At 46.8% G+C, this 14,699-nt stretch overlaps 5 protein-coding genes across 6 annotated transcripts; 4 read left to right on the top strand and 1 right to left on the bottom strand.

Annotated features, from left to right (window-relative positions):
• Window positions 1–164: 164 nt before the first annotated feature.
• Window positions 165–1,292, top strand: LOC6590556 (SAGA-associated factor 29). The gene is made up of 4 exons (XM_026986098.1): window positions 165–229; window positions 285–513; window positions 571–728; window positions 799–1,292. Exons 1-4 carry the CDS (start codon window positions 191–193, stop codon window positions 1,240–1,242), a joined length of 870 nt encoding a protein of 289 aa, XP_026841899.1. The 5' UTR covers window positions 165–190; the 3' UTR covers window positions 1,243–1,292.
• Window positions 1,293–1,656: 364 nt separating this feature from the next.
• LOC6590667 (ceramide-1-phosphate transfer protein) lies at window positions 1,657–2,703 on the top strand. Its single transcript, XM_002015906.2, has 3 exons — window positions 1,657–1,863; window positions 1,924–2,141; window positions 2,213–2,703. The coding sequence occupies exons 1-3, from the start codon at window positions 1,676–1,678 to the stop codon at window positions 2,506–2,508; spliced, it is 702 nt and encodes a 233-aa protein (XP_002015942.1). The 5' UTR covers window positions 1,657–1,675; the 3' UTR covers window positions 2,509–2,703.
• On the top strand, window positions 2,264–8,299 carry LOC6590666 (probable multidrug resistance-associated protein lethal(2)03659). Of its 2 annotated transcripts, none has more exons than XM_026986204.1 (5): window positions 2,264–2,305; window positions 3,880–4,110; window positions 4,168–6,557; window positions 6,624–7,572; window positions 7,638–8,299. In XM_026986204.1, exons 2-5 carry the CDS (start codon window positions 3,884–3,886, stop codon window positions 7,939–7,941), a joined length of 3,870 nt encoding a protein of 1,289 aa, XP_026842005.1. In that variant the 5' UTR covers window positions 2,264–2,305; window positions 3,880–3,883; the 3' UTR covers window positions 7,942–8,299. The 2 variants fall into 2 exon arrangements, with proteins under 2 accessions (XP_026842005.1, XP_002015941.1); XM_002015905.2 differs by lacking the exon at window positions 2,264–2,305 and adding an exon at window positions 3,161–3,366.
• Window positions 8,300–8,519: 220 nt separating this feature from the next.
• LOC6590665 (glucose-6-phosphate exchanger SLC37A2) lies at window positions 8,520–11,433 on the bottom strand. The gene is made up of 6 exons (XM_026985237.1): window positions 10,519–11,433; window positions 10,300–10,460; window positions 9,678–10,246; window positions 9,171–9,387; window positions 8,956–9,104; window positions 8,520–8,891 (listed from the first exon to the last, which is right to left on the bottom strand). The coding sequence occupies exons 1-6, from the start codon at window positions 10,650–10,652 to the stop codon at window positions 8,520–8,522; spliced, it is 1,602 nt and encodes a 533-aa protein (XP_026841038.1). The 5' UTR covers window positions 10,653–11,433.
• Window positions 11,434–13,684: 2,251 nt separating this feature from the next.
• On the top strand, window positions 13,685–14,699 carry LOC6590664. Its single transcript, XM_002015903.2, has 2 exons — window positions 13,685–14,199; window positions 14,263–14,699. The coding sequence occupies exons 1-2, from the start codon at window positions 14,185–14,187 to the stop codon at window positions 14,587–14,589; spliced, it is 342 nt and encodes a 113-aa protein (XP_002015939.1). The 5' UTR covers window positions 13,685–14,184; the 3' UTR covers window positions 14,590–14,699.

Below are 14,699 nucleotides of genomic sequence, written 5' to 3'. Positions count from 1 at the left end.
TAAGACTTGATCATAAAAGTATATAATATAAATATATCCCTGAAGAGGACGCAGAAGATTTTGCCGCCAACAAGAATATAAATACTCCATCGATATTTTGTTATGCGATAGTCACGCACCGACGCGATTCAGACGATACTTTTTGTTTGTTTACAAAAATTTACAATTGAAAATATTAATTATTAACAAAATGCCACTAACTGCAGAGAGTGCAGCTCAGCAGATTCAGGTAAGCCAAGATAATGACAGAAAGTAATAAAATTAACTTGATGCATCTCCCGTAGGATCGCCTGAAAGATATTCAACAACAGATTCACATTGTTGATGAGGAGCGTCGCCGGGCAGAGAACTCCATCTCAACTCTTGTACGTTCCCTTCAGACAAACAATGCAAAGGTGAAACCCCTGCTAAAGGCCAGCATGTTGGAGACCTCGCAGGAGGAGGCCACCATTAGAGCCGCTCTAGCAAAAATCCACGAAATTCGGAGCATTCGCAACGAACGTCGCATTCAGGGTGAGTTCAAGCGGATATGATACCATGTTTCTGGTTCTAAATCATCCGTTCACACAGCTCGGAATGCTGGCAACAAAGAAGCCATTCGTCGCGGAGCACTCATGAAAATGGTGCAGCTCTCTGCCCAAACTTTGCCTTTGTTTGTGAGCAAACCAGGCGAACGGGCTCCAGCCTTATGTGGAGCAATTCCAGCCGAGGGAAACTACGTGGCCAAGGTGAGTTAGTCCTTTATTGAGAAGGGAATGTAATGATTTATAGTCATATTGTCTGATTATTTCCCGAAAGGTGGGCGACAACGTAGCCGCTTTGGCAAAGGGTATCGATGAAGAGGAGAACTGGATACTGGCGGAGGTGGTTCAGTTTTTGCATCGCCAAAATAAGTACGATGTGATTGACATTGATGAAGAGCAAAAGGATCGCCATGTTCTCAGTAAAAGGAAAGTTATTCCGCTGCCACTGATGCGTGCCAATCCAGAGACTGATGGTCACGCTCTGTTTCCCAAGGACACTGTAGTGATGGCGTTGTATCCACAAACAACCTGTTTCTACAAAGCCATTGTCCACCGCCTGCCTGCGACTGCCACAGAAGAGTATGATGTTCTCTTCGAGGACTCGTCCTATATGAACGGCTATGCGGAGCCTCTGCCCGTAGCCCAGCGATATGTCATCGCGTATCGTCCTACGAAGAAAGGCGCTGGCAGCGGCAGCGGTAATCTCTCATCGGCATAAACGTAATTTTTCCGTAGCTTATATACAAATAAATATAAATTAAATGCAAAGATTCTGGAATTTGAATTTCCGTATATTGTGACCAGGTCTTAAAAATACTTGTGTCAATTTCATCAAACTATTAAATTTAACTATTAATCAACGGTATATAGAAATCCAATAAAAGCAAGTACTAAGAATAGGCCAGTCAAGTAGAAAATTGATTCATCAATCTTATAAAATTATATGGGCATGGCTAAATGTTCTATAAAGTTGGGAATATTCGACAGAATATCAAAATTGAGGAATATGTATAATATAACTTGAATTCGTCAGTATATTTAAGGTATATTTTTAAAGTAAGACGGTCTGTTTCGGTATATTTGTGAGGGTCAGACGGTATATTTTATCGGTCACACTGATCAATCTGCAATAAAAAAAAAAACTGTTTAAAATGTCTGAATTTAATGAACCAAACCCGACTCTGTCTGAAAATGACACGGAGGAATCTCTCAATACCGCTAAGGAGACAGCAGAATGCTTCGATATTGATAAGGTGGCCGAGCTGTTCGCCAGCAGTCTCCTGGAAGAAGATGACGTCCTCTTGGATGCCTATCTGGCGGCCTACGAAGAAATTATGAGGTAAGCATAGCCGGGAGGTCCTTAAAGCATCCACTTTTACCTTTATTGGGATGATTGCAGGTTCTTTCAGCTGATGGGCAGCATCTTTGGTTTCGTGAGCAGTGATGTTCGCAGCAAAATAGACATTCTCTACGAGCTACGGAAGACTGATACTGAGGAGCAGAAAAATTTCGAGACCTTTAAAGCAATGCTGGTTTATGAGAGGGACGCTAATCTGCTGACGAAAAAAGGCTATGTGTCGGGTAGCCGCACTCTACTGCGTCTCCATCGTGGCCTTGGTTGGTTGGACAGCTTTTGTTGTTGTAAACATTTGGCACCTTTGCTGATTGTCTTTGTTCCCTTATCTTAGAGTTTTTCTACGAGTTTCTGAAGCGCCTGCAAGACCTGCCGAACGACGAGAAGACTGCTAACGTGTGCAGAACGGCCTATGACGACACTCTTGGTAAGCATCATGCATTTTTAATACGAAAGGGCGCCCGCCTGGCCATGTATGCGATGCCATCTCGTGGGGATCTGCTCACTCGCGTCTGCCAGGATGTGCAAAGTGCGATTGCAAAGCTGCCGGAAATGCTGGCGAACACCCGGAGGGCCTACGACCGCACGGAACAGCTCTACACGCTGCACGATCTCCACAATTTGCCCTAAAGTTTACCCAAATTGTCTGTATATATATCGTAAATTACAAGTATTCGTTGCAGCCTATTTTATTTGTGTGCTTTTAGCATTCCAAGTCCGTATTAACCACTCGTGTGCCTTATCCCCTATGGCCTGTGGAACGCTCTGTGTATCTATTCCCTTTGTTCTTAATTGAAGATCATAAAAATTTTAGTCATGAATGAAGAACCAATCTGGTATTATCTGGGTCTATTGAACTGCTGGCCAAACATCAAGTTTCGTGTTTGGCCCCAAAAATGATAGTAGTAGCATAATAATTGCGCACGATAAGATAAGGATACAGCGCCGCCTCGAGGGAAATGCTCTGTCATAAAGGCCACGTTTGGAGCTATGATACCTGGTTTTATCACACCGTGGGCCAAAACAAAGGCGCATAAAAGGCATTTATCCAGTTTTCTCACAGAATCCCCCGAAGATTTATAGAGGAAGCTAAAAACGACTGCAGACTACATTAATGGCCCCCATCAAAAGCGCAGGCCAACTTAACCATCGATTACGTCTTAGTCACTATCAATCTACGACTATCAAAGAGCTAGCCGGCGGCCGGAGAACTGGCCAAGTGGTTGACTACTTTATCGCTTGTCGCATGTTGTGCCTAGTGCAAAAGCTTATAATATAAGATGGTGGCTCCTCGGGCCAACATTCAGCAGACTGACGTCACAGCTCCCGACACAGTCTGGGAGCATTTAAAAGAGCTGTCATGGCCAGAAGTGGTTCACTTGTAGTCCGTCAACCGTTCTGAGCAATGGATGCCTCCAAGCAGACGAACCTTAAACGGGAGCCAAATCCCTTCCTCAAAGCAAACATCATATCCAAATGGCTTTTCCTGTGAGTTTCCGTGATGTCTCTCTTTTTGTTGTGTGTTCTGTGGGAGAGTGTAAATCCCTAGTCGGAAACAACGAGTATTATATCTGCCAGTCAATCATATACAAGGCCATGGTCAACCAGTGAACGCGTGGATCGTTTGATTTAATTGTTGTGATAGCAGAAGTTGTGTGTTTTTGATAAGCTCTCAAGTGGTATAGTGACTGAATAATTAAGATATTCGGGATGGCCAGCAGCGATAATAACCAACCGAGTGGATTATATATCAGTGCCCCCAAAATTGTGCCGCAGATTTGTTGTCCGATCTTAAAGAATTTCGAGAATATATATTACGAATAGCACTACACACGCATTTCCTAGGCTTATGATGGCCCGTAGATAGGCACGTAGTATTGCTAGGGCTCAGTGTCTGTCATCCTTAAGTCCCCCTTCGAAGATAAATAGATTATATATTTCCCTAGCATATGACATATCGCATCAACTTATGAGTGTGCCTTTCGTCTACTCCTTTCTCAGGTGGATGGGCAATGTGTTCACCAAGGGAAGACGCGAGCAGTTGGATGCCAACGAGTTGTACGAGCATCTGCCCAGCTTCGACAGTGAATCACTAACCAGGCATCTGCAGCCTCACTGGGAGCAGGAGTCGCGGAAAAAAAGCCCCAGCCTTATGCGCCTGATCTTCCGTGTCTATTTCTGGCAGTTTGTGCCCATTTGTGTGCTCTACTCAGCGCTGGAGATAGCCATACAGTGAGTTATATGAATTTATCAAAAAAATATTGCTTTTACAGGGATACTTCTTTGCAGTTCCTTTCAGCCTTTGCTGCTGGGCGGCCTAATCTCGTATTTTGCCCAGGGACAGACGACCATCAGCAAGGAGAGCGCCTATTTGTATGCCATGGGAATCGTTCTGTGCTCGCTAATCACCTCCTTGGTCTTTCACCCCTTCATGTTCTACGTGTTCGCCGTGGGTACACGGATTCGCCTAGCCTGCGCCGGCCTCGTCTACAGGAAGTGCCTGCGCGCCTCGGCCAGCAGTGGTGAGGGGCTGGGCTCCCAGGCCATATCCGTGATGTCCATCGATCTGTCGCAGTTCGATCTTACCTTCTACTTCTTTCACGATCTGTGGAAGGGACCCGTGGAGGCCTGTATCTTTGGGTACATTATGTACCGCCAGATTGGCTGGACATCCCTCATTGGCATTGCCTTCATTGTGGTCTTGATTCCCCTCCAGGCTTGGGCGGCCAAGGCAGCCGCTCACTTCCGATCGCAGTCGGCCAAACATCGGGATGAGCGCGTCCAGTTGATGAACGAGATCATCAGCGCCATTCAGGTGATCAAGATGTATGCCTGGGAGAAGTCATTCGGCAGATTGATTGCCGCCGTGAGGCAGTTGGAGGTGAAGGCTATTCGGGGATCGATGAGCATCTATGCGGCACTGCAGTGCACCAACATGATATCGAAAATATCGCTCTTCCTCAGCCTCATTGCCTATGTCTATGTGGGCGACGTCGTCACCGCCAAGAAGGTGTTCATACTCTCATCCTACTACAGTCTATTGAACGATTCCCTGCTCCACTATTGGCCCATGGCCATTACCACCTGGGCCCAGACTCTGGTAAGTGCTAACCGCGTGGTGGACTTTCTGCAACAGACCGAGAAGCCCACGGAGGAGGGCTGCTGCCAGGACAATCCCGGACTGCAGCTGGAGATGCAGTCGGAGAAGGAGAAACCATTGAAGCGCGGTCGTTTGCATTGCGTAAAGAGCGAGGTGAAATCCCTTAGCTTTAAGAATGTGAGCGCCAGTTGGGAAAAGCCCAGCACCAAACAACGTCGGAGGCCACATATCCACGGCATCACCTTCGATGCCAAGTCTGATCAGTTTGTGGGCATCGTCGGCAACGTGGGATCAGGCAAGAGCACGCTCCTCCACGCCATTCTCGGCGAAATCGAGCTAATGGAGGGACGGGTGGAGATCCACGGACGGATTAGTTATGCCGCCCAGCAGCCGTGGGTTTTCCAGGGCAGCATCCGCGAAAACATCCTCTTTGTAGAGTCTTACGACGAGCAGCGCTATCGTTCGGTGATCCATGCCTGCCAGCTGGAGCGTGACCTGGAGCTGCTGCCACGTGGAGATGCCACCGTTGTGGGGGAGCGTGGCATCAGCCTGAGTGGAGGACAGAAGGCTAGGATTGCCCTGGCAAGGACTGTCTACCGTCAGGCGGACATCTACCTCTTCGACGATCCCCTGGCCGCAGTGGATGCCCAAGTGGGGAAGCTGCTGATGGACAAGTGCTTCAATCGGCTGCTCAGTGGAAAGATGCGCATCCTGGTCACCCACCATGTGCAGCTGCTCAAGCATGTAGACCACCTCCTCCTGCTGGAGTCGGGCGCTCTCACGCAGCAGGGCAGCTACGATCAGCTAAAGGATGTGATCAGCCATCATGCAGCCCTCGATCTGGAAGCCATCGAGGCGGACAAACAGCAGGTGAAGCGAGTACTCAGCCAGGTGGACAGGACCTCGAAGATGTCGACCAAGAGCAAGGAAGATGATCCGAGCAGCGAACAGGTAGAGGATGCGCATGCCGAGCGTCAGCTTCAGGGTGCCGTGAGCTTCGAAACGTACAAGTCGTACTTCCGGGCCCTGGGCGCTCCGTTCCTCGTGTGCCTGGTGCTGGCCATGTTCATACTCGCTCGCGGCTGCCAGGCGGCCATGGATATCTTCATCTCGCGCTGGGCCACTTGGGAGGAGGATCGCACCTACGACTCCGTGGACGAGTACGACGTTACGCGTACCAAAATGGTCACATGGTACACGGTGCTGCTGCTGTGCACACTCGCCCTGTATCTGCTCCGCACCTTTGGATTCTTCTTCATGTGCTTACGCATCTCCTTGCGGCTGCACGATCAGCTCTACCAGGGCATAATTCGCGCCTGGATGCACTTCTTCAATGTGAATCCCTCAGGTCGCGTGCTCAATCGATTCTCCAGCGACATACAGAGTGTGGATGTGACCCTGCCGCAGGCCATGATGGATTCTCTGCAGTTCTTGGTGGATGTGGTGGCCGTTCTGGTGATTGTGGCCATTGCCAACTATTGGCTGCTCATCCCTGCTGCCGTGATGGCGCTGCTCCTGTATCTCTGCCGGGCCCTCTACATAGGAGCCAGTCGCAGCCTGAAACGCATCGAGAGCATGAGTAAGTCGATATTGGATTACGGATCGATTCCCACTAACTCATGATTCTTTTCCTCTGCCAATCCAGCTCGGAGTCCCATCTACTCCCATACGAATCAAACGTTCCATGGCCATACCACCATACGATCGATGGACGCCATGCCGCAGCTGGAGCAGACCTTCTATGGTCACCAAGACACAAACTCCTCGGCCCTGTTCCTCTACGTAAGCGCCAATCGGGCTTTCTCCTTCTGGACCGATCTCATCTGTGTCGTCTACATCCTGGCCGTCACCTTCAGTTTTTTGGTCATAAACCAGAAGTTCTACAGTGGCGATGTGGGCCTGGCCATCACTCAGTCCATGACTCTAGTGATTATGTGCCAGTGGGGCATGCGGCAGACGGCGGAGATGGAGAACAATATGACTAGCGTGGAGCGGGTGCTGGAGTATGCACAGATGCCATCGGAGCCCCCACTGGAGACGCCTGCGAGTGTGAAGCTTCCGGCGGAATGGCCACAGGCGGGCCATCTTCGTTTCCGCGATCTGCGCATGCGTTACGCCCCCGAAGACGAGGACATACTTCGAGGCCTGAACTTTGAATCGCAGCCCATGGAGAAGATCGGCATTGTGGGACGCACAGGAGCGGGAAAGTCCTCCATCATTCAGGCCCTGTTTCGTCTGGCTGTTAATGAGGGCACCATAGAGATCGATGGACAGGACATTGCCCAGTTGGGTCTACATGATCTACGCAGTCGCATATCCATTATACCCCAAGATCCCGTTCTGTTCTCGGGCACACTGCGCTTCAACCTCGATCCGTTCGGCGAGAAGAGCGACGCGGCGATGTGGAGTGCCTTGGAGGACGTGAAGCTGAAGAAATATGTGTCCAGTCTGGATGGAGGTCTGGCCTGTCGCATGCAGGATGGTGGCTCCAATTTCAGCATGGGTCAGAGGCAGCTGGTGTGCCTGGCCCGTGCTATACTCCGGCAGAATCGGGTTCTCGTTATGGATGAGGCAACAGCCAATGTGGACAGCGAGTAAGCTTGTTTTCAGATGTGACCCAGTTAACATAACTAACTTTTATTCCGTTTGCCCTCCTTAGGACGGATGGCTTGATCCAAGAGACCATTCAGACAAAGTTTGCCCAGTGCACAGTCCTAACCATTGCCCACAGACTGCATACGGTGATGGACAACGACAGCGTCCTGGTTATGGATGCTGGACAGATTGTTGAATTCGGGGCACCACACAAGCTTCTACAGCGTCCCGGGGGGGCCCTGCTCAAGCTCGTCAGTCAAAACGATGATGCCACCGTGAAGTACCTGAAGAGGATTGCCGCTGAAAGCTACGTCCGCAGGAACAAAGATGGTTCTCTCACAGAAGTCGATGAAACATTGGTCGAATGAGCATGTGTACTTTCAGGCAAAACAGGAACTCAATCAAACAGCGAGTCCGTCCGGCAGTGACCAGAAAGAGACATAGCGTTCAGAAATTGGACTGCCGTGAGGGGCGGACGGTCCTTCCGGTTTTATTGATGTACGAAAAGTGTACGGATAAACTGTATTTACATAGCAGTATAATTACGCTATTACTAATGATAGTTCGGCACTTAAAACGAAGAGACTCTGACACACGCACACACAAGATTACAAAATATATAAATATATATATCGTATATGTAGTATATAGTATTTGTACGCAATATATCAAAAGTGTAAACTTGAAAGATGGCTTAGGATAATGGTTAACATTCCGGCCTGTTGAACGAATACATTTAAAATAACATTAGTGATATACGACATGTACTAGTATAATGGGTAGGATAAAACTAGAATCAGATCGGCTCTGATACTCGTACGCTCTCGAATGGAAACAATACACTTCTTTATGAATGCTATACAACGCACTATGTACACAAAACGGTTATCAAAATATCTAATTAATAAGGTCAGACTACATCAATCGGCTCGAGGTCCGCCGCCTGTTATTCGATGCGAATACGTGTCGGTGATCTCCGCAGCGAGGCGAACTCTTTGACGACCAGTCGACTCAGCAACAGCATGGCAAGGATGTCGGCTATGATGAGCATGTAAAAGACATTTTGCCAGCCAGTGGTGGAGATCAGGCCGGCCAGCAGCGGCCCCACAGCTGCACCAATCGAGCCAGTGCCATCGATGATGGCCGTCACAGTGGCCAGAGCATTGGCATTGCCCTCCAAGGAGCTGTCCTGGCCGCGCTCTGCACTCACCGAGGTCGTGATCAATGCATACGGGCCGTTCACAAAGATGCCGACCACAATTAGCAGCAGCACACTGATGGACACTGACAATGTGCCGTACTGTTGATACATCAGTAGCTGAATGGAAATGGAAATTAATCTCAATACTCGACTGAATAGGGTTGTTCATGCAGATACTTACAATGGGCGAAGCTATGAAGAGCATGCCCATGCAGATGGTGGCCGACATTCCAGTCAGATCGGATAAGTAGCCCGCAGCTATGGCCCCGAAAATGCCACCCACATCAAAGAGTGTAGACAGATCAGCGGACAAAGTGGGACCCAGTGTGCCTGCCATCGTAAGTACATATATTAGTTAACGTTTCTATTGTTTGGGGACACTGTATGTATACTCACTGGAAGACTGTATGTACAAGGGCAGCCAGTACATGAATGTATAGCTGACCAGCTTGGTGAAGAACAAACATAACGAGAACTCCGCAACGCCAGGTATATATAGAGCATCGATGAGGCTGATGGGACGACCAGCTCCGTGCTCCCTCGGATGGTTCTGCGACTGGGAACGAGCCAAGATTGGTGTGCGTTCCGTTGGCGTCGATCTGTAGCTGATTTCCTGCAAGAGTAGGAAAGATTCGATTTTGATTGATTCGTGGATATTTGTGGGTCAAAGCGCGCAAATATTACAGAAGCCATTAGGGAAAGCAAACACTGAATCATGCACTTACGGTTTCCGAAATGCCATACCCAGGCATGACTACCAACTACAGCCGAGCAAACACGCGAACATGGATACACTTAAGAAATTAAAATCTCCAAAAATAGGGAATTCGGACTATCTGAACATGCGGAGGAGGCTATTGGTTCTCGCTTGAATCAGGATAATTGCCGAAAGGGAATACTTACGGCATCGTTGTGGCGCACTTGCTCCTCGTCGCCATGCTCCTCGTCCGAGTCGTTGGTAACACGACGCTCGTGCGGCACGCTGTCCGGATAGCATCCCACAATCTCCGGCTGATCCACCAGGAACAGGAAGAGTAGAAAACCAATGGCGCCAATGACTATACCAGGCACCACAAAGGACATGGCCCAATCGCTTTCCACATAATGCGCCGCTATTAAGGTGCCCAATATGTTGCCAATGGACGTGTGACTATTCCAGATGCCAAATATGAGGCCGCGCTTTGATTTGCCAAACCAGCGACCCACCAGCGTGACCACGCCTGGCCATCCCGTGGTCTGGAATATGCCGGCACCGATCTGGATAAGGATAAAGTACCAGAGACTGTGTATATTGGAGGTGCGGGCAATGCCAAACATGTACGTGAAGATGCCAGTGAGGATCATTCCCATCGACAGAAAGTAGCGCAGGGAAACGCGCTCTGCCACAAAACCAGACGCAAACATGGCAATGGCATAAGTGAAGAGAAACGCCGAGTCCAGCATGCCGAACAGTTTGGTGGCATCGGGTCCATCTATGGATATCAATTTTTGTTATTTGGGCATAAATGCAATTCAACAAACTCACCAAAAGGAGCATAGCCACAGTCCTGGCCTTCGTGCAGTTGGGCTGCCAGCGCAGAGGAACAGTTTCCCTGGAGAACCGATTTGACCACCGAAATCGGTTTTCGGCACATGTGATAGCAGGCATAGGCAAGAAAAGTCAGCACAAAAATTGATACCTTGTAGCTGGAAAAGATTATCCTTGTGAATACTTGTTCCTCTTCGGACAGTGGAGCATACTTACAGCAGATCTCGGCGGGCGTGCAGGCGGGGGCAGCATTGTCGCGACAATTTCTGCACTATCCGTATGCCGAAGGGTATGTCGTTGTAGTTGTTGCTCATTTTACGCGTTCGTCCGCCTCCCAGTTTTGGTCGCATCGACTGGCACAGGCGTTGTGTGGAGAAGCAGCTGCACACGTCCAGCGAACAGAGCGACGTGATGTCTTCGTTCTAAAATGCTACCTACAAGAACAGAGCGAACAATCGCAGGCTGGCATCAACAGGTAGTTGGGTGACTCAACGGCAACTGTCGGCAGGTAGAGTGGGTTGGACTCGGCTGTCTTTGTGGTTTTCTCCCGGGGCCCATAGAGTTTCGGGTGAAGAGCGAGTTTTATATTACACTTATCGCAAACGGAGCCACATATTAAAATATGTACATGTGTATGTATAGTTTTTCTTGTTTGCGTCGTCGTTTGGCCACCACACCAACAATCGCTCAAACAATGACACCCCGAGTCATTCTGTGTGACGCTCGTATCGCAATTTAAAATGTGTTTCCGTTCGGTATACAAAATTTGCTGAGTTGGCGAATTTCTGAGCGTTGCTAAATTGAGTTCGATTTGTGCGTCTTTCTGGGGTCCCGCAGTCTATTGTGTTTCTAACAGATAACAGACTCTACGAAGTACAAGTACATATGTATATTATCTTCTGCAGCATTAATATCTAAGCGAATGTGTACGCTTGGCAACTGCAGAGATTTATCTTGCACAATGGATGTTCTTTATACGCGTGCAGCAATAGTTTTTGTTATCTTCCGCACTTGAGGGTATCCGTGGGTCGTCGACATGCGGTAGAAGATTTTCGGTTGGTTTGTTGACAGCCCCGGAACAGATTTGAAAGCTAACAAGTTGACATCGGTTGATAAAGCCACGTTCAACATTTACAATTGTCGTTAATATCTACCGTTGAACAAACATTAAACAGTTGAAGTACACATTATGAGAAAATAACAATAACAATAAATAACTTAACCCACTCAGTCCCCCTCTATTTAAACAGTATTCTGTTTTAAACGTTCCTTGAATATCCAGCATTTCTCTTTGTTTACAACAAAAGTGAGTAAGTTAACTTTCACTTGGTCTGCGCTAAAGTTCTTCAAATTTCATAATTTTTGTGGAGTGTATTTTAATACCCACTGGTCTATAATGGGTTAATCGTTCTTTGTTTATTATAAGATAGGAAATCGTATTTCTCGATTTTGATATTCGGTTGAATATTATCAGCTAGTTAGCACCACCAGCCCTAAGCACATAGCTTCATCCGATTTTAGATACTCATTTTTGTTTGTTTATGAAGTAGGATTTAAACAAATAAGCTCAACAAAAATGTATATTTGTTCTACATGGTAACTACATATTTGGTACATATGAACCACATATTTATGGAGACTACATTCACCGAAAAAAACTAGCATCACCACGACTCTCTGCTGGCTTCGGAACCGGTTCATTTACATGGAGCAGGAGTGAAAAAACGAGCTTAAGGAACTTTCTGTAACCTATATTTTAAAAAATATTTAGGAAATTGATTAAATATACCATTAAAAACATACCGTAAACGGTCACCCTGATAGCAATGCTCGATGTCTGTTGCTTCGTTCAGTTAAGTTCAATTTCATTCACTAGTTCTTTAAATGTATTTAAATTTTACATGAAATTTGACATGATTATAATGATTCACAGGGCTGCCTATCGGCGCCTTATTTCAAATTGGCAATCACAGGTTTAGCGAAATTTCACGGATTCATTGCGTTATAATCTGTATAATGAAAACTTTGACGGACAGCATTCTGGATAATCTATTTCAGTGAGGTCTCGATCAGACCGCCGACCTCCTTTAATAGTAAAATTCTTAAATTATTTCCGCAGTTGGGCGAGCACTTGCGATTACCATGAATACTAAGCAGATTTCCCCCTCTTTCACCAGATCTGCCACCCAACCACCCACCGGACATTGCTGCTGCCTCAACCTGCTACAATTATAAAGAATCGAATGGAAAAAATATATTTCTGAGCAATATGATCAGCGCACTTTCGCCGAATAATACTTATTTTGTTACCCATACCACACAGCAATTCCTTCAATTTACAAATGTATATATGTACGTATATACATTTTTCTTGGTATAAGGCGTGAAAGGAAACTGAATGCTCTGATGATGAATCAATCGAGCTGCTTGAAATTATGACCCTTTCCAGCTAGAGCTACCGAATATGTTTCAGTTTCAGGAAAGAACTGAAACAAAAAAATCTACTCATGTGCAACATTTGCTCAGCATGCCCCTCCATTTACTTCATTCTATATATTAGTATAGACTCGAATTATTATATGTAATTGTTATTTTAAATCAAAAGAAAAATACAAAATTCGTAGTATTTAAAACTTCCTGTTAATTATCTCCTAAAATGTGCCCGATACGATTTTCGTCTGTCCATTTTTGCACATTCTGCCTCCTTTTTGGTAAGTACCGGGAGCGGCTGTTATCAATTCTAAACGCAACCTAGCACTGTCCAACTGGAACAATCCCAGGTGATCCACCAGTATACCGTTAGTATCGTCATCCAGGCTCCCACGAGTCGCTCAAGGAGCCCCCCAAGTTGAGTTTCAGGGGGCGAAAGATATCCGAGGATACCATGGACTGTGAACAGACATGGAAATCGGCAACCGTCTCCAGCTTGGGAGAAGCACTCGCTGCTGAGCTTGGCATCTTCGGGATAGTAGTTTACGATTGGCGACGACGCCAAGTGGAGTCGGCTCAGACCCTAGTGCGGGCCGCGTGTCCTTACGAGTATAAATGTAAATTTTTGACGCAAAAAATAGAGCCACCACTGATGATAAATCGCTGCATGTTCTAGTACGGCAGTTACTATACCCTATGTTGTCTAATTTAGCTTACAAAAGGGTAATTGATTCTATAGAGCTGCACCTAGTGATCATATTAGATATTTTCAATAAATCTAAGGACACTAAGAGACGACTTATCAACATCGAGCCAATCACCCAGCATTTTCTATAAAATAGAATTCTAAAATATCTTTCAGTTACTTATTTGTATTTGAAATTCAACGTAATTGTAACATTTCAAAGCTATTTACCAAAAGACGCCACAATATTGATTTTAGATGCAGGAGCCACGTTCTATAATATTTGGAAATCACCGCGCGCCATTTTATTTGCTATTTCAATTGGACGGCCAGTCTGGATGCCGGGAATTACTGTTCCTGAGATCATGAGCTAATTATGCGATGAGACACGCGACCGGATTAGTCAGTGGCGATTTTGTTGACAATAACTCAGCTCAGGAAAAGACGATTGCCCGTGTGCACATGATCCGACTTCCTCTGGTTTCGATTCAGAGCGGAAAATGCTCTTATTTTCAGCGCCAACTCGCTAATTTGTCCCAGGCACACTGCAGCGAGCCTTACATGTGCAAATCGAGGCGATAAATTAGAACCACTCGAGGTGCTAATCAGAACAGACTGAGACTGAACTGGGCAAAACATTTTGCCAATTGTATAAATTGCGATGCCAAGTCCACTGAGGCCAGACTTTACAAGCCACAGTCGTGCTAAAAGCAGTTCAATTGCAATAGAGCAGATTACACCAGCCCTGAGTAGAAAACTCCCACAAAATGCTGTCGAATAAGGTTAGTGGGCCAGAGTAAACCTTCAAGTCGTAACCGTCTAACGGAGATTTACCCCACCAATAGCAAATCTTTCGGTTGATCGCCTGCTTTGCCGCTCTCAATATGGTGTGCGCCTATCCCCAAGAGCGCCTCACCGCCACAGAAAAGATTCAAAGACTGAGTGCTGCCACAGAAGCGGATACCAAAGCCATCATTTCCAGCGAAGCCCTCGACAATCTGTACAGATATGAGCGGACACTGACCCGTCTGAGGAGAGCACTGGACGAGCTTGCCTACGAGGAGGCGGCCGATGACATGGAGCTGGCGGAAATAAATGTGTTCCGCCCGCTCTTCCGCTATCGGTCGCAGGTGGCCAAGCAAGTCGGAAGTACTCAGCAGCAGTTTGGATAAGCCTCACAAGCTCATTTATAATATATAATATAGGTATAGACATTTTCTCACACAGCCTCGTTTCCCTCATTTTCATTATATTTTTGTATAAATCTAAATTAAGAAATAAA

This window comes from Drosophila persimilis, unplaced genomic scaffold (genome assembly GCF_003286085.1).
Source record: "Drosophila persimilis strain 14011-0111.01,24,50 unplaced genomic scaffold, DperRS2 tig00000002-arrow-pilon, whole genome shotgun sequence".
Classification (NCBI taxonomy): Eukaryota; Metazoa; Arthropoda; class Insecta; order Diptera; family Drosophilidae; genus Drosophila; species Drosophila persimilis.
This window is presented reverse-complemented; position numbering and strand designations above follow the sequence as displayed.